This window comes from Labrus mixtus, chromosome 4 (assembly GCF_963584025.1).
Source record: "Labrus mixtus chromosome 4, fLabMix1.1, whole genome shotgun sequence".
NCBI classification, from domain to species: Eukaryota; Metazoa; Chordata; class Actinopteri; order Labriformes; family Labridae; genus Labrus; species Labrus mixtus.
In genome coordinates, this window is record NC_083615.1 from 2,298,332 (window position 1) to 2,321,860 (window position 23,529).

General features: G+C 39.5%; 3 protein-coding genes across 4 annotated transcripts in view; 1 reads left to right on the plus strand and 2 right to left on the minus strand.

Moving 5' to 3' along the window:
• Nucleotides 1-416: 416 nt before the first annotated feature.
• tmem60 (transmembrane protein 60) lies at nucleotides 417-3,654 on the plus strand. 2 transcript variants are annotated; one of them, XM_061035138.1, is made up of 3 exons: nucleotides 417-599; nucleotides 828-1,865; nucleotides 1,905-3,654. In XM_061035138.1, the coding sequence occupies exon 2, from the start codon at nucleotides 889-891 to the stop codon at nucleotides 1,291-1,293; it is 405 nt and encodes a 134-aa protein (XP_060891121.1). In that variant the 5' UTR covers nucleotides 417-599; nucleotides 828-888; the 3' UTR covers nucleotides 1,294-1,865; nucleotides 1,905-3,654. The 2 variants fall into 2 exon arrangements, with proteins under 2 accessions (XP_060891121.1, XP_060891122.1); XM_061035139.1 differs by having other exon boundaries at nucleotides 828-1,854; nucleotides 1,896-3,654.
• On the minus strand, nucleotides 3,472-18,924 carry LOC132972344 (lysine-specific demethylase RSBN1L-like). Its single transcript, XM_061035109.1, has 8 exons — nucleotides 18,336-18,924; nucleotides 17,977-18,090; nucleotides 16,497-17,194; nucleotides 8,623-8,760; nucleotides 8,376-8,518; nucleotides 8,083-8,250; nucleotides 7,357-7,468; nucleotides 3,472-6,515 (listed from the first exon to the last, which is right to left on the minus strand). The coding sequence occupies exons 1-8, from the start codon at nucleotides 18,823-18,825 to the stop codon at nucleotides 4,878-4,880; spliced, it is 3,501 nt and encodes a 1,166-aa protein (XP_060891092.1). The 5' UTR covers nucleotides 18,826-18,924; the 3' UTR covers nucleotides 3,472-4,877.
• LOC132972342 (membrane-associated guanylate kinase, WW and PDZ domain-containing protein 2-like) overlaps nucleotides 3,472-23,529 on the minus strand; it is a 212,363-nt gene continuing 192,305 nt past the window's right edge. Inside the window, exon 23 of the mRNA XM_061035100.1 lies at nucleotides 3,472-4,198. The gene's annotated coding sequence lies outside the window, so the exon portion shown is untranslated. The remainder of the gene's footprint in view (nucleotides 4,199-23,529) is intronic.

The window sequence follows — 23,529 nt, forward strand, 5'->3', positions numbered from 1 at the left end:
GGAAATTCAAAATAGTAATAATATAAATAGTAATATAATATATTTATAAAATTATATTTTATAAATAATAAAATAGTAAATAAATAATAATAGTAATAAAAATATTAATCAAATAGAATAGGAATGTAAGTAAGATTTCAATAATAGGTACAAGAAATATTTACACAAATAAGAGCCAGATGGAATATATACACACATTTTATTTATTATTATTATTATTATTATTATTATTATTATTTATTTATTTATTTATTTTTGCGTTTTTCTTTCTCTTTTTTGTGTTTAAGTTTTTAATCTTTGTTTTGTTTTATTGATTTGTCTGTTAATCCACTTGCTCCACACTCAAGTCCAGTAGGTGTCGATGCACCTTTAAACTGGTTTGTCAACCGCCAACATAAAATCAAGAGAAGAAGAAGAAAAACGGCACCGCAGAGCCGGAAGTGAACAGTTGCAGTTGCCGATGACAACCGCTGCTTGGAGTAACAGGCTGGAAAGAGCTAACAGCTAAGTTGTCGCTTTAAACGAGTGACAAATAACGAAGTTGTTTGTTTAAGAGTTTGGATAGTAATAGTTGCTCCTTCTTGTCCCGAGTCGACTTGGTAAGACTTGTTTTTTCTCTGTATGTGTTCGTTTGTTTGGGTTTCACAAGCTAACATCCGGGAGCCTCAGGTCTGAGTAGAAGAAACATCAGGAGGATTTCTGAAGCCTTGTTGTCTTGTTGTGGGACTTTTAATGACTGAATCAAGTTAACTCTGTGGGATATGATATTTAATGTATGATGACAGTGGAAATGTGTCTGCTGTGTGATTTAAATTGTGTATTTTCAGATCCCTGTGGTCCTCAGTCTCTCCTGTTGGGGGTCATCGGCTCTGCGCCTGTCCTCTGTAGATGAAGATGTCCCTGGCCCAGCGAGTCCTCCTCTCCTGGATCTTCGCCCTCATCTTCCTCATCATGCTCGTCCTCAAGCTGGACTCTAAGATCCACTGGAACTGGTTTCTCGTCTTCCTCCCCGTCTGGACCTTTGACACCATCCTCATCCTCATGCTCGTGGTGAAGATGGCGGGACGCTGCAAGCCTGACTTTGACCCCAGGGACGGCGAGCAGAGTCTGAAGAGGAGGCTGTGGTATCTGACGGCGCTGCTGCTGAAGCTGGCCTTCTGTCTGACTCTGTGCTCGCACCTGGAGAGGCTCTTTGAGACGTGGGTCAGTGTTGTGTGTGTGCCTCTGTGGGTGCTGCTGGGGGGGGCACTGGTGGAGCTGGGACACAGCGTTTTCCACTACCGGAGGGACTGAAGCAGAATAACCTGCAATGGAAAAGCTTATAAACTCGAGCATCTCTGATTTAGGATGCACCAACCCCTCCAGTGGATTGTTATCAGGAAAGACATTTGGATGGAGTTTCAGTCAGTCCTGATTGATCCAAACATCAAAACAGTTTTTTGTTTTGGGATAACAAACTGTTTAATCTGTGAGTCACACATCGGGTTAGGAGTGTTTAATGAGTTCTACACATCGTGGAGAAAGTTGGAGCGGTGCATCTTTTTCTCTCACCACACTAAGAAGACTTGTTCAAACTGCACCTTTGTGAATATTTCATGTGCACCACTCATTCGTAGGATTAATATTATTTTCTCTTCACCTTTCAGAATGAAGAGTGCCTTTTGTCTCTCGCTTTAAAATCAGGTTTTACTTTTAAGGTGACCACATGTACACGTGGTTACAGTAACGTTGTAACAATGGTTTTAGATCTGCACTAGTTTGCACTGTGAGCCATATTAAACAGATAAAATGAAATCACTATGAAAGTACAACACATACCTTTTTAATGCTGTAAGAAACCTCAAACCCCCTCATGTCATTACACAGTCGGATTCAATTTTACTGTTTTAGTCGAGCTCCGTTAGTCCACCTATATTTAGGATTTTAAAAACACTGAGCTCCCCATCAACAGATTAATACGCTTTAACCAGACACCAGGAAGAGAGATGATTCTTCATACTCTAAATTGAGATTTCCAAATATTGCCCATCACTAATCTCTCATTAATAAAATCCTCTTAAGTTGAGTTTTAACATTTATTATGAACCACAGCAATCCTAACTCAAGGTCCACTCGCTCAGGTTTATATCAGAGCTCAGAATATGCAGATATCTGTGCTGTTATTGGTAAGATATTTAGTAAATGAAACTTACTTAAAGTTTGTATTTATTTTGTGATAAATACCCAAAGATTGCTAAACCCAGATTTTCAGAATAAAAGTGTTGATGGCCTGAACTTTGTGTTTTAAATAGTAGCTTAGTTAACTTAATGCTTAATGTTTAAAAACAGAAGGGAAGCAAGTATCTTTCAAAATAAAATCATCCAGTGTATTGTTTTGAAAATCACAAAATTCACAATGTTTATTTGTCAGGACTCAGGTTAGCATATAGCAACCAAATCAGCATATCGCAATTCCCATGTGTTACATGGATGGTGATGTTTCTATGTATATGTTTGTTTTCACAACAGATTCAAACACAGCCATTTAAAAGTGAGCCACAGGTTAAATACTGGACTCATTAAAGACTTTATATGTGATGTTTTGATCCAGCAGATGTCGCCCTTGAGCACCAGCATGAAACCAAAACAACTCGCGCTGCATTGTTGTGTTAGCATGCTAATGCTAGCGATCTTTATTCTGCTCGTATCTTCACACTGCATGTAAATTTACCTGAAATGAGCGTGATCTAGAAACACAGTTAAGCAGTGAGTACAGTATGTTATTCTTCTTTTCTCTAGTCCCTCAATTAAACAACTTTTATACACGAGGGGAGGAGTCAGCCGGCCGTCCGGGCGATGTAAACAAAGTGAAGATAGAACTCTGAAAACATCACAGACAGTGGGACTCGGGTGTTACACCCATTGTAGACAGTCATGACTCAGAGTTATTTTCAGAGGAGATACTTGAGTTCTACATTTAAGTGTGAAAAATCACAGATAAAAACTTTAAAGTTTTGATCTAGGAGTTAAGATGAAAAATGGATGCCTGGTGCAAATCTTTTTAAATTGTTATTTTACAAAGAAAGGGGGCTTATGGCAAATATTAGCTAAATGGTCAACAGCGTCACCAAACAACCAAACCCTAATCAGTAACTCCCTCTCTACCGTCCCTCTAAACTACAGTTTAAAAAAATATCCATGGCTGTGTGCAAAGTTGTGATTCTCCGTCAAACAGCTGCTGTTAGGATTATTTTTAACCTGTGATCACTTTTCTGTTTTAAGACCGTTATTGCATATATAAACTATTATTCACAGTATGTCATTAGTCACACCCTGCCTGCACTATTCTACATATTTAGCACTTTGGCATCTTTTAAAAACCTGAGTTACTAAACCAAAATCTTCCTCTGCGTAGACTTCAGCCACCAAAGAAGCTAAAACTGATCTCATTAAATCTGTAGTGATGACATGCAGGAGACAAACTCAAGTCGATATTTTTGAACCATTTATTGAGAGGTTCTGATCAAGAGTATAAATCACACTACCAAGTCTTATCTTAAGAAATAAAATGTATTTACAACAATTTTTTTTCACATACATTGGTTTCAAATAAAAACAGACGGTAAATGATATAAATAAGTTCTATGGAAAATAAAACTTGTCTTACAAAAAATATATGCAAATTTCTGTATACATTTTCTCACATTGGTGCTAATAACATCTATACTGTACAGTTTTGGTACATACAGTATCATTTACAGCCCTGTGTGAGTCAAACCACTTCCAGTCTGAAAACAACTACTTTTTTTTGCCAAGATTTTTTGGAGTGTTATAAACAACAAACTCCCATCGAGTAAAGCAAAAAACGGCAAAGAGCATTTCAGAATCAGCCCCGGTGACGTGCTGAAATGTCGGATACAGTGAACGTAAAAATTTCCTATCGCAGGTAGCAAGGATTGGTTGTTTTCAGATCGGTTAGTCCAGTACCTAAAATAGGATTCTTCCAAGAGAGAAGCTAAGTAGTGCACAGGCACTGACACATGGGGTCACATAACATTTTTATATAGAGCCTACATTACATTCGCTAACAAACGTGAAGTGAGCTACTTAGCTTACATTCTTAGGCACTGATAAAATACTTGGAGAGTGCATCCTCTTTTTCCCTGCGTCACTGGACTTAAAGGCTTTATATGCCAGCATGAAACCAAAACAACTGGCGCTGCATTGTTGTGTTAGCATGCTAATGCTAGCGATCTTTATTATGCTCGTATCTTCACACTGCATGTAAATTTACCTGAAATGAGCGTGATCTAGAAACACAGTTAAGCAGTGAGTACAGTATGTTATTCTTCTTTTCTCTAGTCCCTCAATTAAACAACTTTTATACTCGAGGGGAGGAGTCAGCCGGCCGTCCGGGCGATGTAAACAAAGTGAAGATAGGACTCTGAAAACTCTGAAAACATCACAGACAGTGGGACTCGGGTGTTACACCCATTGTAGACAGTCATGACTCACAGAGTTATTTTCAGAGGAGATACTTGATTTCTACATACTCACTGCTTAACTGTGTTTCTAGATCACGCTCATTTCAGGTAAATTTACATGCAGTGTGAAGATACGAGCAGAATAAAGATCACTAGTATTAGCATGCTAACACAACAACGCAGCGCAAGTTGTTTTAGTTTCATGCTGGTGCTCAAGGGCGACATCTGCTGGATCAAAAAATCACATATAAAGCCTTTAAGTGTGTCAGCAAAGTAATGGAATGCACCCGCTCGTCAATTATTACAAATTAAAAAAAAAGACCAGTTGAAGTCTGAAGCGAGGATGCATCTTCAAGTACTTTAACGAAGCCTCTGCGCAAAGTTGTACAGTAAATAAAAAGAAGACTTAGACATTCATATTAAGAAGTCTTTCTGTGTTTGGGGCGTGTGTGTTTTAAGGGGCTGTTTTAATGAGTGCTGCTGCGGCCTCGTGTCCTGTAAGGGCGTGGCGGGTTTCCCCTGCGTGGAGTCCTTTACTTTTGGTCCTTTCGAGGGCACAAGTGTCCGAGAGTCAGAGCCGGGCTTTGAGGAGGAGCCTCGAGAGTCACCGTGATGATGGTGGCTCTTAGGTCGACTGTCTGTGAAGGAAAGGGCCAGAGTCTGGTGAGCCTCCATGGGCTTAAAGAGGTCGAAGGTGATGAGCGTCCGCGGCTGCTTGTGTTCTGGCGGCGGGGCGGCGGCGGCGGGCTTCTTCCTCTCCTCTTTACTGTTCACGTCTTTCTCCTTCTTTCCTTCCTTCTTAACCTGAACGCTCAGAGGTTTTTGAGCTACCGCCTTCCCGTCGTCTCTCCCCGACTTTGCCTGCGCCGCGCCCGACGCGTTGCCCTCTCTCTGCCCGCTCTTCTCCTTCTTCCCGTGAGACGACTTGTGTTTATGCGAGCTCGCGTCTCGAGCCTCCTCTCTGTGAGACGCTCCCTTCCCGTCTTTATCGCTCCCCGCGTGCTCCTTCTCTCTCTTGACGTGGGGCTGCGTCTTCGAGTCCCACTCCTTCGAGGCCCACTTCTCGTCTCTGTGCGCGTGCAGGGACGTCTGAGAGGCTTTGCCGCCCTCTTTCGTCCGCTCGTCTTCCTCTTTTTTTCTGCTCGGCTGCGTCGACGCGCCTCCCTCGGTCTTAAATCTCTCCTGCTCTCTCACCTTGTCCCTGTCTTTCCCCTTGTCCTTTTTATCCCTGTCCTTCTCTTTACTTCTCTCCTTGTCCTTCTTCTCTTTCACCCTCTCCTTCTCATCTTTATCCCTCTTTACTTTATCTTTTTCCTTTTTGATTTGATGCGTGTTGTAAGTGCTACCTATGCTATCTTTAGTTTTCTCTTTCAGACCTTGACCCGGTGTCGTCGTCTTCAGCTGCCTCTCTTCCTCCAGGTCGTTCTCCTTCCTCACTTGTAGTGTCTTTACGGCTGCACTGTCCACTCCAGCCTCCTCCTCCTGCAGCGTCTCTGCACCTTCATCCCCCCCTCCCTTACACTCCCCGTTCTCATCTTCCTCAGCGTTAGGCTCCGTTAGTGTACGAGTGACTACATCTTCATCGCTCTCCTGTTTAATGGAAGGTAGAGACAGTGTTGTTGACACTTCCTTCGGCTCGGCGTTCTCCTGCTCTTCTTTTGTAAAAATCAGCGTGTGAGCTCCCTCTCTTTCCTCAGCGTACATCTCTTCCTTTTTTGTCACTGTATCAACAACTGGGTCGCATGCCACCTCCTCTACCTCCTTATCATCATCATCTTCCTCCTCCTCCTCCTCCTCCTCCTCTTCCTCCTCTTTGATATGAAGTGGTTCTTCTCTGGGTGCACACTGGTCCTCCTCCTTCTCTTCATGCTGGTGATACTGTTGGAGTCTGATGTGCCAGGCCAGACTGCAGACGGCGGACACGGTTTTGAACTGGTGGACGACTCCTCTGGGGATGAAGTAGATGTCATCGTGGTAGAGTTGTATCCGAGCGTATCGGATCCCCTCCCTCCTCAGCTGGTTCAGCTTGGCATCGTCAATCCACTGCACGCACTGCGGAGGAGCAAAGGGAACACAAAATACTTTCAGTAATGATCAAATTTTCAATTCTAACATTGTAGAAAAAAAAAAGATCCTCATGAGAATCACACTTCACACTGATAACAGAGTCAACAGGTCGAGAGAACGAGCTCTGAGGTTTTTCTTTTTTTGCATTTGAAATGTATTACTTGACGTTTTTGACTCTAGAGCAGTGCTTCCGAAAGTGTGGGCCGCTGGTGGGCCGTGTGGGTACTGCAGGTGGGGCACGAAAAGCCCTCCACCAATTTTACAAATAAAATAAATATCACAATAATGATGATTCACCATGAGTCAACCCTTTAAGTGATTAGTAAGGCGTGTCATGACTATTCATGGACATATTGTTTAGTAAACTTTAATAATGTCATGTTGTCATGTCCAATAATTGACCCTAACTGAAAGTTATAGCTGTAGTCATAAAAAATGTTTTATAACGGGCCCCGGAGTGATTTTGTATTTCAAAGCGGGCCGCTGCGGTCTTAAGTTTGGGAAAAGCTGCACTAGGGGATACAATTGTAAAAACAAACTTTACTTATTCAAATTGCATTTACAGAGTTGATTTGAGTGTGCAGCAGAGATGGGACATGTTTCTGGCAAGCTGGCAAATTCAGGACAAATATCCACTCTCCTTTATCTCAGTGTTTTTAGTGTCCACAGGCTCCATGTCTCTTCAGCACCTGAATACTCTCATATCATGTCATCAGTGTTTGCTGCCTCCGGCTCTTTGAGGTTTGTTCTGACAAGCGGAAACATTTGTTTATGTCTATTTAAATCCTTGAATCCTACCGGGAACAACTAAATAAATGCAACCCACCTGGGACAGGGGAGGTTCATGGAGGTCCAGCTGCAGCCTCATGACCACATCTGGAAAATCTCCGGCGTGGAAACACACGACATCTTTGGTGATCCGGGCAGGAGCGTCGCTGCTGTAAGGCAACACACAACAAAGTCCTTAGCAAGACTGTTTTTTTACACACAACAATTGTAGAGTAAAAGGTTCCACAATGTATGTGCTAATTGTGGTTGAGGTGGTTAAACACATTGGGTCAGCTCCTACAGTGTTAACATTTTTATCTGTGTATAGGAACGGAGGAAATGGGCTTCTCGTATTTAAGCCGTCAGGCACAGCGTTTACGTTGTATTCTTTTATGTTTATGAACATATTTTATTGCCATTTTCTAAGGTTTCGGCACACATAACAATACAATGACATCCTACAAGTTTCCTATTAAGCCACCCATCCGACCCCTCCCCCTGCCACTCCACCCCCACAATGACAATTCCACCAATAAGACACAACAATTAAAAACAGTAGTAATAAAGTAAATTAAATAATAAGAGGTACATTGGTGCAAAATCAATAATACAGACAAGAAATAATAATAGAGTAAAACTAATACTAACACTTACAATCAAAATAAATAAATAAATAAATAAATGAATAAAATAATAATAAGAAGATTAGTCCAATTCTAAACAGGCCTGTGAGTATTTGCATTAACTGTGTGATGAGGAATAAGACATGTTACTGTGTACTCACTCCTCTCCGCAGCGCACAGCCTTCAGCACGCCCACAGCAGCAGTAGTCTGTCTCTCAAACCCCTGACCAATATGGTCAGCATGGGCTCTTGTCCGATCCTCAAACAGCATCTCCCGGGGCTCGCTGGCTCTGGGTAAATACTGCAGGTTCTTTATCTCATTGGTGGACCTGAAACCCAAATTTATTCCCAACAGTCAGAACTTGTTCAGGGGATGGTACATATAGTGGTGCTTAAAAAGGTAAGATCAAAGTATTTCAATTCAAATATTTTAGGCATCACTTCGACAGCCCACCTTTTCCTCTTGAAGGGTGATTTCGGCATGTCTGCCATAGGGATCATCTGCTCTCCGGGTCTGACCCACATGATGGGGCCGTCATCGCTCTCAGTGGGGCTCTGCAGCCGCAGACTGGAGAACGTGCCCCAGGGCAAAGTCCGCTGCGTTAACAGAGTCAACAAACTTTTTTGTTATAGATTTATAGCCATTAACAAAGAAACATAAGACAGGCTCTTCACAAGTCCGCAGACATAAACACACTAACCTCTAGAAAGGGAGAATCCTCCAACATGTTTATGAACTCGGGAAAGTAGTCCCCGACCTCTTCGTCCACAGCCCCGACCAGACTGACCTGCCGCATGGCCCCGGCGCGGTACGTTCCCTGGGAATATGTCCGCTTCACCTGCAGGAGGGACAACCAATAATAAAAAGGTCAGACCCAGCTGATATGAATTATTTATACTTTGACTACATCAACAATTAGATTGAAATGTACTTCACTGACTGTTGAGACACGTTTAAAAAAATATGTTGTGAATATTTTATGCATGAAAAATCATGACAGACATGCACCTCCCTCAGTGGATCTAAAACACAAACAGATACATATATATATATATATATATATATACACATTGTTTAATTTAAATGATCAATCCACACACTTATTTATGTAAATACTGTAATTGACATCTTAATTGAGCCATCTGTCACATAACTGCATTTTACTCATCATGTTACTTCAGCATCTTTTGCACTATTCACCACTGCACTGTTTCATATTTAGTCATGTAAATATGAGTCTTTTCGTATTCTGTTTATTGTTGATATTTAATGTTGTACCTGTACATAAGAGAGCACAGTTCACCAAAGTTAAATTCCTTGTGTGTGTAAACATACCTGGACAATAAATCTGATTCTAAAGAAAAGCAAAACAATTTAATTGAATTTAAGTTTTATCAAAGGCCAGGACTGTCTGGGTTTTTAAGATAAATGGTGTTAACGTTTCTGTTCCTCTATTAAAGCACCAATTATTAGTAACAGCTTGGTAATAAACAGGAACTTAAATGCAAAGATTTCGGTTATGTCATAAGCACTAGTTTCTTCTCACACAATATATAAAGGAGGTACCAAGGTCTGCCTCAACTATTTAATGTCCTTTATTCTCAAACGTTTCAATCAAGACCTCCTGTAGTAGACTCCAGGGCTGGGAATCTTATGGGTGTCTCATTCAGTTCAATTCAGAATCTATTTTCGATTCAAAACGATTCTGGATTCATGACTCAAAAAGTCTATTTATGAATTAGTACATACTTCAGGATCTACTCCAGTCATCTGTGAGACTGGCTGAAATTCCTGCTGCTCCATTTGACATTCTACTGAGTTTAAAACCCTCAGGCATCAGTTTAATTTACTACCCTCTTAAGACACTAAGGACAACACGTCCATGCCAAAAAGCTGCTTTAAAAATAGAACAGATTGATATTCTTTTCTACTTTTTTCTGCATAAATCTCTTAAACAACTTCAGCCCTGCTCAAAACTATCAAATATTGAGTAATTATCAGGAATTTAACCCTTTAAATGCCAGTTTGATTACTTGATTCTGGCATTTAAATAGTTAAATTCCTGATAATTACTCAATATTTGATAGTTTTGAGCAGGGCTGAAGTTGTTTAAGAGATTTATGCCAAAAAAAGAAAAAAATATGAATGTTCTATTTTTATAGCAGTTTTTGTAAATTGGACATTTTCGCCCTCCAATGTCCAAACTGTGAACTACAGTTTAAATCTGATGCTACACAAAAACTAACAATGCATCAAAGTCAATATTTTGGATAATCTTTGACATATCCAAGACTGATTTAAAAAAATCCCCCAGCCACCAAATATTTGTTATCTGGAAGATAACTAATTTTGTGTTTTTTTCTTAAATAACAACAGTGACATCAAGTAATCAAACTGGCATTTAAAGGGTTAAATTCCTAAAAATGATTGAATGTTTGGTAGTTTTGAGCAGGGCTGAAGTTGTTTAAGAGATTTATGCAGAAAAAAGTTGAAACAAATATCAATCTGTTCTATTTTTATATCAGTTTTTTGGAAGTGGACATTTTTGTCCTCAGTGACTTCAGAGGGTAGTAAACATGTTTCACTGTTCTATTGATCTATTAAAAAAAAAAAAATGTGCATTCCAAAATGTGTCAAGAGACTTTCTTACAATAAATGGTGCCATATGCACTAACAGACAAAATGATGTCCAGATGAAGAGGAAAAATCTGACCAAATGGACAGAAATGTCCACAGTGATGCATGAGGGTTAAGAGCTAGCCTTAGCATTTAGCAGGTTTTTGGAAGTTATTAATCTATTTAAAATCTCACAAGATAAGAATCTCGATTTATTTTACATAAATTGATTTGTTCCCCATCTCCAGTAGACTCCCTGTCCAGTTCGTGTAAGAGTGCAATTTAATTGACTTTTTTGTTTACTCTTGAAGACTTTAAAGAAGCTGAGGGACCTCAGTTAATTTAGAAAGCCAAATAATCGGGATAAAAAAGATGAAAAAGAGATAATAGGATGAAGGACATTTAGTGAGTTAAACTGATAATGTTCACAAGTTAGCATCAGCTAATGAAACAGAGTGAGCATGTGGCATCAAGGAGGTCAATGGAAGGGATTACCGGGTTCAGGGTGAGTTCATTTGGCTGATGACATAAGAAGGCAAAAATTGTCCGTCATATCTGAATAAAAAGCTTTGTGTGTGTGTGTGTGTGTGTGTGTGTGTGTGTGTGTGTGTGTGGACCTAAAGAGGAACGGGCAATGAATGATCATAAGTAGCCATAGTCACATCAAGGCTTTGAGGATTTAAATCATTCATCTGCTGCGTGTTGTGTGATATGAACAGTAACAGCGCCGCCCGTGTTTGTTCTGCGGTTCTCTTTGTTTTATTTAATGTTGTGGATTGGCAGTTAAATGTCTTTAAATTGGCTGCTTCTCACACACCCATATGTGTTGTGATTAAGGTTGTGAAGTCACACGTTTTTTTAAGCTTTGATATGATTCTAGTAAAAATCAAACAATAACCATTCCTGGGGGGGGGGCAGCCAATATTTGTTAAATTCTTGAAGACCAAAGAAAAATGTTTTCCCCACCTTTATATTTAATTCTTAAATTGCAAGTGCTTCAGATTCCATTTATTTGTTTATGCTTACTTAAGTTTATTTCAGTGAGAAATGCAGTAAACCTATCAGTCGATTCCTGTTGATCCTGGATGATAAGGGTCAGAATTTTGGTGCAGACAACGAGGCGATTTCATTTTTACATCAGCTGGCTTATTAAAATAATACACATCTTAAACTGTTTCCCTTAATTTGATGATCTACACCTGGTTGAAATCATCGCTGATCATGCCCCAAGGGATTTTCTCCCAGTAGTCTATACAGAAAAACAAGAACCTGATCGTTGAATCTTTGGAATTAAGACCAAGGCCGTCTGCAGTTCTGTTTTTATTCTGATTATTGATTGTTGTCTGTAGGCCATGTTTTCACTCTGGGACATTAAAACCGTCCTCTACACACACACAGCAAAATAATAAAATATCCTGTAGAGTAAAGTCAATCATGTAGTACAAGTGACATTAAAACCATGAAGTACAAAAAGGTGCACCGCTGTTACACAACCAAACCGTTACTATTACACAACTGTGACACTGTCATGTGAAGTGAATAAAAGGGGAGCATCATTCAGCAGGTAAAGGAGTGTAATGTTAACCCCGTCATTACATCTTTGTACATTCACATCAATTCTTAGACGGTGTAACATTGGTGTCCCAGTCGGGGGAATTCACAAGCACTGCACAGCAGGCGCTCCAAATAGACACACGGTCAGACACACACACACACACACACACACAGTGCTGCCCTGCTCCTCCTCCTCCGATGACAGTACAGACGGGGATCACTTTCTCCCCCGCCCCATTATGCCTCCCTCCCCAACATTCATAGTTAAAGGCCCAAACGTAACAGGGACGTAGATATTGCGCCTTGAAACAGCATTCTGAATAGAGCTAATGACATAATGAAACGAGGTGCCAATTATGTCATATTTAATAGATTTAATAAAAAATGAACCTAAGCAAGGACAGTCAAAGCAGAAGCACGAGCCCTGTCACAGGACGTGATGCTCTAAAACGAGAGGTGATTTAACACATTTCCCCCCCCTGGGATGGATAAAGTATTTCTGATTCAGATTGCCAAAATGAAAACTGAAGCCCCCCCCCCCACCCAGAGGCACTGCAATAAAACTGTACTACTGTGCATATTTTAATACGACTGAATGCATGATGGGTTTCGACTCAGCTGCACATCTTTGCCCGTTATGAAGAAGACCAAAAGTTTGGTTGAGAAAGCATTTTTTGTATATTATGGACTGCCACCAATGGACTTGAAACCAATGGGTGACATCACTGAGTTTTATACAGTCCATGCATACCTAATGCCCCCCCTTGATATCAGATAGTGCAGTGCTTCCCAAAGTGTGGGCGGCGGCCCCCTGGTGGGCCGTGTGGGTACTTCAGGTGGGCCGTGAAAAGCCCTCCACCAATTTAAAAAATATCACAATAATGATGATTCACCATGAGTCAACACTTTAAGTGATCAGTAAGGCGTGTCATGACTCTTCATGGACATAATGTTTACTAAACCTTTGTGTCTATCTCGCCATAATATCATGTTGTCATGTCCAATAATTTACCCTAACTGAAAGTTATAGCTGTAGTCATAAAAAATGTTTTATAACGGGCCCCGGAGTGATTTTGTATTTCAAAGCGGGCCGCGGCAGTCTGAAGTTTGGGAGAGGCTGAGATGCACGGACTCCTGAAAACTCTCTGAAGCTGTTAGGTGTTTATTAACAGCCAACACAGGAGGATTTCAGGGGCAGTGTGTGTGACTGAAGGAGAGCATATGTGAAAACAGCTAGATCAACCTGGGGGAAACACTGATGAGGAATACCCTGGAAACTTTGTCTCTCAGTGTGGGGTCTCCAGCTTGAATATTTATGAGGTTTTGCTGACCTAAATTCAAATGGATTTTTTCATGTTGAAAATATGAAACTGTGTGTGATATTTTTTATCCTATGTAACATTATTTAACTAAACGTTGACCAAGGTGGATCCGATTTCCTTATTGTGTAAATTTACAAAAGCTATAGATAATTAATAAGTTAATGTCTCGACACAAGACAATGACAGAAATAATATCACCTCAAAACAGTGCGAGTCATAAACGGCTAAGAATCAACAGAAATACGATCAGAAGGACTTTTCAGGGAGAAGAAATTGTATTAAAACAGCTCTATTTTTTAAATAAATAAAAAATACTTTCTAATGAGGGAGAAGGAAAAAGCAGAACTCTCAACATGTCATTACTTTTCTTGAGAGCAATTAACAGATTTCCTTGTTTTTCTTTTATAAACAAACAAAAATAACTGAAACAAAAATGCGGATTGTGCATGTTTGCTTTCTTCGTTTTAAAGATGTAATACTTAACAGAGGGGCGGCACGACGGCGGGGAATGATGAAGTGATCGGAATTCAAATGAAACTGTAGAGGAGCGGAGTAAAGATACTTTATAATTTAGATTTTATTATAGGTGTTGTTAATGGGAATTTCGGACAGTCTGAAAAAAGGACGATAAGCACGTCTGCTCTTCTCCCTCGATGGGTATTTCTGGATCAGGCCCAACCCACCACTGCTCACCGTCTGATGACAGGTATCAGAGCAGTGTGCATCAGAATCGCCAGAGTAAGAAAAAACATGTAAAATGAGAAAATACAAATATTTTTGAACCCCTATAGGACTTCTATGAGTAAAAATAAGTGAACAGCAGATGTAACTGAAGTGCATGTGATGTTAGCATCTATCATATAAAAGCTTCTCACTGCCGGTGATTGACACGGTGAGTCATTAAACAAATAATAACGTCTGAGTTTCCAGTGTTTGGTTGTATTTTCTCGAGTGTAGGGCGCTCCAGGTTACGTCCAAAGAAACTGCACATTCTGCCGTGTTTGCTGTCAAAACTTTCATTATGTTAATACAAACTCCAGCTCTCTTCTGCGCACTCCAGGTTTTAGTTTTCTTTGCATCAGCCAGTTATTGAATAAAGCAGGTTCTTATGAAATGTAGGAAGCCTGGGGTTACGTTTTCATCTGAGATTTTAGTGCACAGACAATTTATTTGGAGGAAACTCATCTTGGTAGAAGAATGCAATGATTTTCAAAAGTTGTAAAAGTTGAGATCAATCATTTCAGCCGACTTAATACAAGTTAAAACTTTTTAAAGTGGAAGGGTCTGAAACAGTACACCCAGTGTCACTATGTTGCACTGTTACAAGTGTGACATGGAATAATTGTAAATTTAAGAAAACAAAATTTGGAATGGAAATCATTTATCAAAAGGCTCCTCTAACAAACATTAAAAGAAAACCTCGATATAAAACACACTTGGATTTAACAGTCTGAACTTGTGCTCATATTTTTGTTCTGGTCCCTGACTGCAAAATTCCTGTTGATATCTTTTCAATTTCACTCATATGACGGGATTTTCAGATTAGGACTGAGCACTTCATTGTTTGAAATTACAGAGGAAATTATTTCATACCGATTCTGTACGACGTCAAACAATTATAAAGAATCAAGATCATAAAGTTTCACTACTGACTTCAGATACTGGTGGGGAAGTTAAGAGATAACAACAATAACCATCTATTACTGGGGGGGGGGGGGGCGGGGGCTTGTTTTCTTTTTCATATCTTTCACACTGAAGGAACTGAATCTTTTAAAAAACAAATAATCAAAGTGCTATAATTGCAGACATCGGAGTTACTCAGTGTTAAGTGACAAAACAATGTGACGCCGCATTACGGTACTTTGCTGTAAAAAGATGTCCTGGATGCTGAAACACTTTCGAGAGCGGGAAAGGTGTGGTGTGTGTGTGTGTGTGTGTGTGTGTGTGTGTGTGAAGCTCTTTCCCTCAACAGTCTGGATAAAGACTGACAGAGAGAACTCAACACAAAGAAACTGTTGATGTGTTGTTTCAGCGTGTGAGTCTGAGCTGCTCTCACTATCAAAAGTGGACATTGCAGCATCCTCTAACATACAGAGCCCCCTCCTCAGTAAACAAGTCAACGAGAGGGAAAAATTAAAACTTAAAAACAAGACGCTCGCCCTTCTGAACTTTCATAAGACTTGGGATAGTTTTGTTAATTTTGTGAAGCAATTAAATTAGACTGATGAGTATTCAGCAGATTAATTTGACATGTTTTGACTGACAACCTTCTGATTATTGTGCAACTGGAATTAGGGCTGGGCGATATATCGAGTTTTTATCCAGATATAGGGTAGGACAATATTGTTAATATCGATGTAGTTCATGTTGCATTAAATTATCGTTTTAAGCGTCTTCTGTAGATCTGCCAGTTCACCTATTTCTCCTCTCTCTCTCTCTTCACTCTGCTCCTCTCTCTCTCTCAACAAACTAAACGGATAACAAAACACACAACTGTGTTTATTTTGTTATGCAGACAATTAATTAACTTCACAAACAGGTAGTTTGTTTTCATGTACATGTTGAACTTGTGCAACTGACTGTTAATAAAAGACATGTCGATATATATCGAGTATCGCCATTCAGTGAAAAAAATAGAGATATGAGTTTTGGTCCATATCGTCCAGTCCTAACTGGAATCTCATCATGCCCCCCCCCTTTTTGTAAGTCTGTGTGTGTCTCTTTATCTCTTGTCCTGTCTATTGTCTGTATGCTTGTTTTTGTACCCTTGTGCTTTCTTCTGGACTTTTATTATTATTTTATTTTTATTAGTTTCCAGTAATGTTCACACTAATTTCTGTATCGATCTACTCTGGATGTTTTGGGTTTAAATGTACCATCTAATTTGCAATGTGAACATGCATCCAAGAAATCTCTGGTGTGCAGTGGTTTGTGCGCGCGGCCCAGGTTCAAATCCGACCTGTGGCTGCTTTCCTGCATGTCGTTCCCTACTCTCTCTCTCCTTGATTTCTGACTCTATCCACTTTCCTGTCTTTCAAATAAAAGACCAAAAATAAACCTTTAAAAAACAAAAGACTCTTGCCTGAGAGTAGAAGTTGACCATGGTTGTCGTCTCGATGTCCTTCTTCCCGAGCACCTCCATCTTTACTGGCGCGTTGGGGAACTTGTAGGAGAAGTAGTCCAGGAAGTCTGGGAGGTAGGAAGCAGCTCCGTGTATAATCCCCATCACAAAACACGCGGCCTGGGCGTTATCCTCGCTGAACGACAGCGTTACAAACTCCTGGGCGAAACGCTGCATCTCGGCGGGGGACAGGCAGGAGAGCTGATCGGTGTAGGCGTGCGCCACAGACGCGCCCCCGTTGGCCTGCTGCTCGATGTGGATCAGCCGGCCGAACTCCAGACCGGAAAGGCCCGGCTCTGGGACGCAGTGCAGCGGGGAGCTGTAGCAGAGTCTGTCTCTGACGATGGAGGTGATGGAGGCAGAGGTAGCGGCAAGATCCTGTTGTTGTTGTTGTTGGTGTTGTGGCGGCGGCGGTGGCGGCGCTGCAGCGTGGAGTAGACTGCTGCTGCTGCTGTTGTTTCCATTCATTCGACCGAGGAAGTCAGGCAAACCCAAGGACACTCCCGAACAAACTGTTTGACATGAGCGATGGTACACTTTGGGTCGACTGTGCCTCTCCTTCATCCGCTCGCCGTCTTTGTGCTTCTTTTTCTTTTTCTTCTTGAGCTTCTTCAGCAGGAGGTCGTCCTCTGAACCGTCTTTGGGCTTCTCCTGACAATCTGTGAAGGAGAGAACAAAATGTTTTGATTCAGAACAATCAGTCATGTACACTTCAGAGACAATTATATAACTGTATGTTTTTTACACTTAAAGGCTTTATATGTGATGTTTTGATCCAGCAGATGTCGCCCTTGAGCACCAGCATGAAACCAAAACAACTCGCGCTGCATTGTTGTGTTAGCATGCTAATGCTAGTGATCTTTATTATGCTCGTATCTTCACACTGCATGTAAATTTACCTGAAATGAGCGTGATCTAGAAACACAGTTAATCAGTGAGTACAGTATGTTATTCTTCTTTTCTCTAGTCCCTCAATTAAACAACTTTTATACACGAGGGGAGGAGTCAGCCGGCCGTCCGGGCGATGTAAACAAAGTGAAGATAGGACTCTGAAAACTCTGAAAACATCACAGACAGTGGGACTCGGGTGTTACACCCATTGTAGACAGTCATGACTCACAGAGTTATTTTCAGAGGAGATACTTGATTTCTACATTTAAGTGTAAAACATGGACATTTACACACGTGTAAAGGTTTTTGTAGGAACTTTAACATTTTGATGTTCTTTAATTAAGACATATTTTATCACATTTTGTAATGAATAATTTGTTTAAATGAATTTGACTTAGTTTCCACAAGTAGTTGTTGTAAATAGTAATTTTAGAAAAGTTGCCTCAGTCCAACCAGGTGAAAACATAAATCAGACTTTTGTAATAAAAGTTGTGCCTTAAAAAAAAGAAAACAAAAATCCCATTTGTTCACTGTCACATTTCATCCTCACCTTCCTGTGGAGAAAACACTTCTCCGTTTTCTCTTGCAATGTCATGTAAAGGTGGCGTTCTGTGATTTTTCCACTCTTTAGACTTCTTCTTCTCCTTCTCCTTCACACGGTGATCTGTGCAGAGAGCAGGAGAGGAGACATCCAAGCTGAAGCAACAGAACTGACGAACAAACATTTCCACGTGTATATATCTCTCTCTCTCTGGGCCTAATACACACTCAGGCCTGTGGCATGGGGAAATTACATAATAACATTTAATGCATTTTATTGCATTAGTGAATAACATTGAGATTTAAATTTGAGCATGAAGTGGTTTAATAGAGAGCTTTTAATGAGCAGGTTGGCTGTGCCTTGCTTACCTCTCTGTAGCATTTTCATGTCGCCGTTCTCGGTCTTTGTATGGCAGCTAGCAGGGCTCAGTCTGTCCACACTGAGGGCTGAGCTCCGCTGCGCCTCACTGCGTTTCTCCTTCTCCTTCACTCGTTTCTCTTTCGCCTTCTTCATTTTCGGCGGCGAGGCGAGGAAGTTGCTGATTTTGAAGATTTTCCGAGCGGGGGTCACTGGCACCGCGGCGGCGGTGGAGTGGCTCGCCTTGGCCGGGCCGAAACTCCATTTCGCTGGGCTACCACAACTCTGCTTCCCGTTGTGTTTTTCCCCTGCGCACACCTCTCCGTTCAGTTTCCTGTGCTTCAGGCCCTTCTCCTCCACCCGGACCTTCTTAGGGGGCGGCGGGTAAATGTCGCTGGAAGACTGCGGTCGGCACTCCGGCGGCCGTTTAGCTATCAGGGGTTTAGGTGAATTTGTTTTGCTGTTTGCTGCGAAATGCATGGAGTCCACGGCCTCAGCCATCTTGGAAGTTTCTATTTTTTACGGTAATACGTAACTGGTACGCGAGAGCCAGCCCGGGGGTGGAGCTTAGCGGGTTACGTACGACGCACGGAGGGAGGGAGGGAGAACACCAGACAGGATTGTTTACAGCCTGCAGGTCAACAAACCTGAGGGACAAAAAATTACTAAAGTATAAATAAATAAATAAATGTTGGGAGAAATGCATACAATAATAAATAAATAATTAAATAAATGCATCAATAAATATATAAATAAATGCTGAAAACAATACATCAATGAATAAATAATAAATACACTTTGTTAATGAAAAAGGCTATTTATATATTTTTACATGTATTTATTCATTTATTAGCGTATTTCTACAGTTATATATGTATCAATGCATACATTTCCACATTAATTGAGTTATTAATTTATTTTCGTATTTTTACATTTACACATCTATTTATTTCTGTGTCCAGGTCGTAAGAGGAAAAGTATATATGTAAATTTGCTTCTGTCTGTTTTTCAAAAGTGACCAATCCTACTTCAGTAATGTTAGGACGGCCCACTTAATTTACATATTTACTTTTCCTTGTACAACATGGACACAGAAATACATAAATACATTTATGAATATATTTATTTATATATTAATTTATATGATTTGATGCATTTATTTATATATATATATTTATTGATGCATTTATTTAATTATTTATTTATTTATTTATACATTATTGTATGCATTTCTCCCAACATTTATTTATTTATACTTTAGTCATTTTTTGTCCCTCATAGGGTTTGTTGACCTGCAGGCTGTAAACAATCCTGTCTGGTGCTCTCCCTCCCTCCCTCCCTCCGTGCATCGTACATTACCTAAATGTGTAATTTCCTAAATGTACAACATGTGAATTTAACAACAAAGACAAAATATTGTTGGAATAAAAGCTTTCAATGAAAATAAAACCGCCAGACATTGCATAGGCTACTTTTAAAACTATTGATACATTTAAAATGTAAATGCCTATAACACATTTTGTTTTATAAGTGGATCTTGAAAATTTGCCATACAGAACAAATAAACTGAACAGTAAATGCATCAGCAAAGTATTTTATGCACATTTGCTGTGAAACAGTTTCACTTTTTTATGACAGCATCATCACTCTCTCTCATTGCTTAAATATCTTCATGGTTGTCTTTCTGAATTCTGAGATATTTCTCTACACTGTCACTAGGTGGCAGTCTAGTTCGGGTTATCCGCTGTAGAGTATTTCTTCTCTCAAAACAAATATTGCACAATGTCTGGTGAGTCACTCTGTTTTTGCATCCAAGATCTATTTTTTATTTAATGTCATTATATCATTGGAAATTTCACATGATGAAATAAAGTTATCAGTTTGTTATGACAGGAAACATAAACAAATCCTGCAAGTACCAGTATGTTAAAAGTTTTGTGAAATAGTCCTTCTTTATTTGCTTCATTTGTTCATATCTGGAACCATTAAAGTAAAAAGTCTTAATCTGTCAAAGTTTGTGTACACATTGTTTATCTTCACCAGAAATCAGATTAGTTTATCTCTTATGGGCGAAATAGTTTTTGTGTGAAAGTTGGGACACTTAACATTTGCAGAATAATAATATTGTTCTTTTTGGTTACCATGACTACAAGAAGAGGGAGAGATTAGCTCTATTTGGAAGCTACACTGTAAAATAAACACTAGTTTGCACTTTAAAAAGGCGGCCTTAAAACTTCAAGTTGAATTTGAGATGATAAATTGAGATACATTTGAATTCATTCGAGACAAAAAACATTCCAAGACTAACTTAGTTTATTTAACTTTTTATTTAAATTTAATTTCTGCCACATTAAACTGTGAATTAGTGACCGTGACACTGCTCTAGATATCCACATCATATAGCCTAATATTGTCTTTTTTATATATTTATACTTTAGTCAACTTAAATATTAAGTATACCACTTTGACCTACATTCTTAATTCCAATTGAATTATTTTTGTACGTTTTGTAACTCATAATAGTGAGCCACGAGGAACAAAACATCTTGAACTTGAAAGTTGTACATTTTAACAGGTTGAGATGACATAAATATAAAACACTGAGTTATCATGACATGTACACTTACTCCTAGTTTAAATGACAATATATTAAAAGTTACCAAGACTAACTGTATTTACAGTTTATAGGTCACTAAAAATTGTATATAAAAACGATACTATAAAAATATAAATTCTAGGGCTGAAAAAAAAGAATATTAAAATAAAAGGGTTGGATATAAGTACCACTTAACTAGCTTCTATAGTATAAATGTACCTACAATCTATTAATCCATACATAACATATTTTATAGGTTAACACCTAAAGGGGTCAGTTTTCTACTTTGAGTTCTTTTATGTTTTAATAATTGTGTTTTTGTCAATTAAACTTTTATTAAGTGGAGTACTTTAACTTGTAAGCATTTGATCATGTTGTGATATAAAGATTACTCAAGTAAATAAACTATCTTTCACTTTTAACATCCAGATTTCTGAGTGGAAAAACAAGGCAAGTTGTTATTCAAATACAATAATTTTTACAAGCCTAATGGACACTCCAATAATGACGTAAAAATTAGTACAGGGAAAAATAAGTAGGTCATCAAATCTGAGTTATTAGCTATAAACTTAAGTCACACCTTCCTGTGCATTGACATCCAGTCCATCCACATGGTTTGTATTAACCACAGCTGGGAAAGAAAAAGACTGCAGCCCAAAACCAATCAGTATAAACATCAGGATATGATATAAAATAGAATCTTACCCTTGAATTCCTTTACGGCAACTGTCTTTATAGAAAGAGTTTACTGCTATAAAACTAATTAAAAAATATAAACCAATTGAAACTGACTAAAGAGAATTCAGAATAAAACGGAGGATTCTTTGATATACATTTTTTAAAAATCCCATAATTAATTCCAGGCTTTAGATTAGAAATAAATGGACCTGACTTTATCCTGTGATGTCTAACGGAAGAAATCCAGCCCAGATGTTAGAGACACTTAGTTGTGACTCACTATCAATCAATTGACAGATAAAAATCATCTTCACACATGGCAAAATGAAGTATCAGTTACAGTGGAATTAAGGAATTGGCAATGAATAATTCACTTGATTATAAATATGTGCATGTGTTTGAGAATGAGCGTATGTGTGTGTGTGCGTTATTAACAGAACAAATGCAACCATTAAAAATGAATCCAAACTGATTCAAAAGATGAAGTCAGGTGGTGCATTGTAAAGCCTAACTGTTTGTTAAATTCTGTTTATTTGTTCTCAGCATGCAAACAGCGACTCACTGGAAGGATTGTACCTTCAGGCAGTTAACTGAGTGTGGTGTTATAACAGGTCGGTGGTGGGTGCTGCATGCGGCACAAAAGTCGCTGGGTTCACTCCAGTTCGGTTTGGAAATGGGACACTTATGCAAATAACAGACATGAGCGACGACATTGGCTCCTCTGCCCAAAGTGGAGCGAGATGAAGTGCTCTGCCAGGAAGCCCAGGCAGCAGAGCTGGACTGATGGGTCAGATGTTTGTTCTAGTCTGCATGGAAAAAAAAAAAAAAGCACAGTGTTTACACGATCGGGGATAAAGAGTGGGCCGAGCCAGCTCACCGGGGGGAATTCAAAACACTGGATCTCAAGAGGGCACCCAGAGGAGGAGAGAAAAAAAACTGCTGTCCATAAATGGGTACAGTCAGGAGTGAGGGTATAACAATAGAGACACTCGCTGTGCTTTGCTGCTGATGAAAACAGATTTTTACAAATTCAGAGCGAGTCTTATGAAATGAATCAACCCTGTCGGCCTTTATCAACTGCACCGATCAGTTTTGTGCTTCCTGCAGACCTTGCATGCAGGTCGGCTTGTTGTGGCTAAGCAGTGACTCTCTGAGGCTTTTTGCTGCTCGGCTATGGAGTGAATATTCAGCTCTGATAACAAATCAATATGGCCTGTGCAGACAGAAGTTCCACTTGAGTGTAAACATTTCTCTCATAATATTTGTAGGCTGATGAAGTGCTGAATGGATTGTGAAAGCTGAAGTGATACTTGTTCTTGTACTTTTATCCTGCAAACAGCTGCCAAATGTCAAATGTCAAATGAGCTCATGGCTGCATTAGCACAGAAGAAGAGAAGGAGGGGTACAACAACAAGCTCTGTAGAGCATGTTTGGATAGACAGATATACCGCCTGTATATTCAAAAAAAGATAAGGCTGGAATACTGTCGAGCTGAAATATGAGACAGGATCTTTTGCAAAGTAAAATGATAAGTTGAATGTCTCTGCATAAATGCATTTTAAAATTCTTCTTTAAAATGTTGTTTGTGCAGATGTAACAAGCTTGCATGCCAGATCTGTTCTATCATGAGCTGTTTTCTTCTACCCTTTCTTTTCTTTTTTATAGCCAACCTGATACTTCCCACAATCCTCTTGCCAAACAAATGGTTTCCTTTGTCATTACTAAAAGGCCAGCTGAGAAATCTCTTCGTGCAGTCGGAGTAACAGGCTGCAGAGCAAGAGACAAGAGAAGAAAAAAATGCACCAGGGTCATGTTTCTTTTGCAGTCTAAAAAAAAAAACAAGACAACTCAATTGCGGTCCAACAAGTGCTAAAGATGGACAAACTACTAAACAGGCTGGCATTGTGCTCTATCACTCATATCTCATATCC

Coding starts and splice junctions, on each gene's coding strand:
- tmem60 (XM_061035138.1), top strand. CDS start 889: ATGAAGATGTCCCTGGCCCAGCGAGTCCTCCTCTCCTGGATCTTCGCC.
- LOC132972344 (XM_061035109.1), bottom strand. CDS start 18,825: ATGGCTGAGGCCGTGGACTCCATGCATTTCGCAGCAAACAGCAAAACA. Junction 17,195..17,976: donor AGTGTTTTCTCCACAGGAAG/GTGAGGATGAAA, acceptor TCTCCTTCACAG/ATTGTCAGGAGAAGCCCAAA. Junction 7,469..8,082: donor GCTGTGCGCTGCGGAGAGGA/GTGAGTACACAG, acceptor GTTGCCTTACAG/CAGCGACGCTCCTGCCCGGA.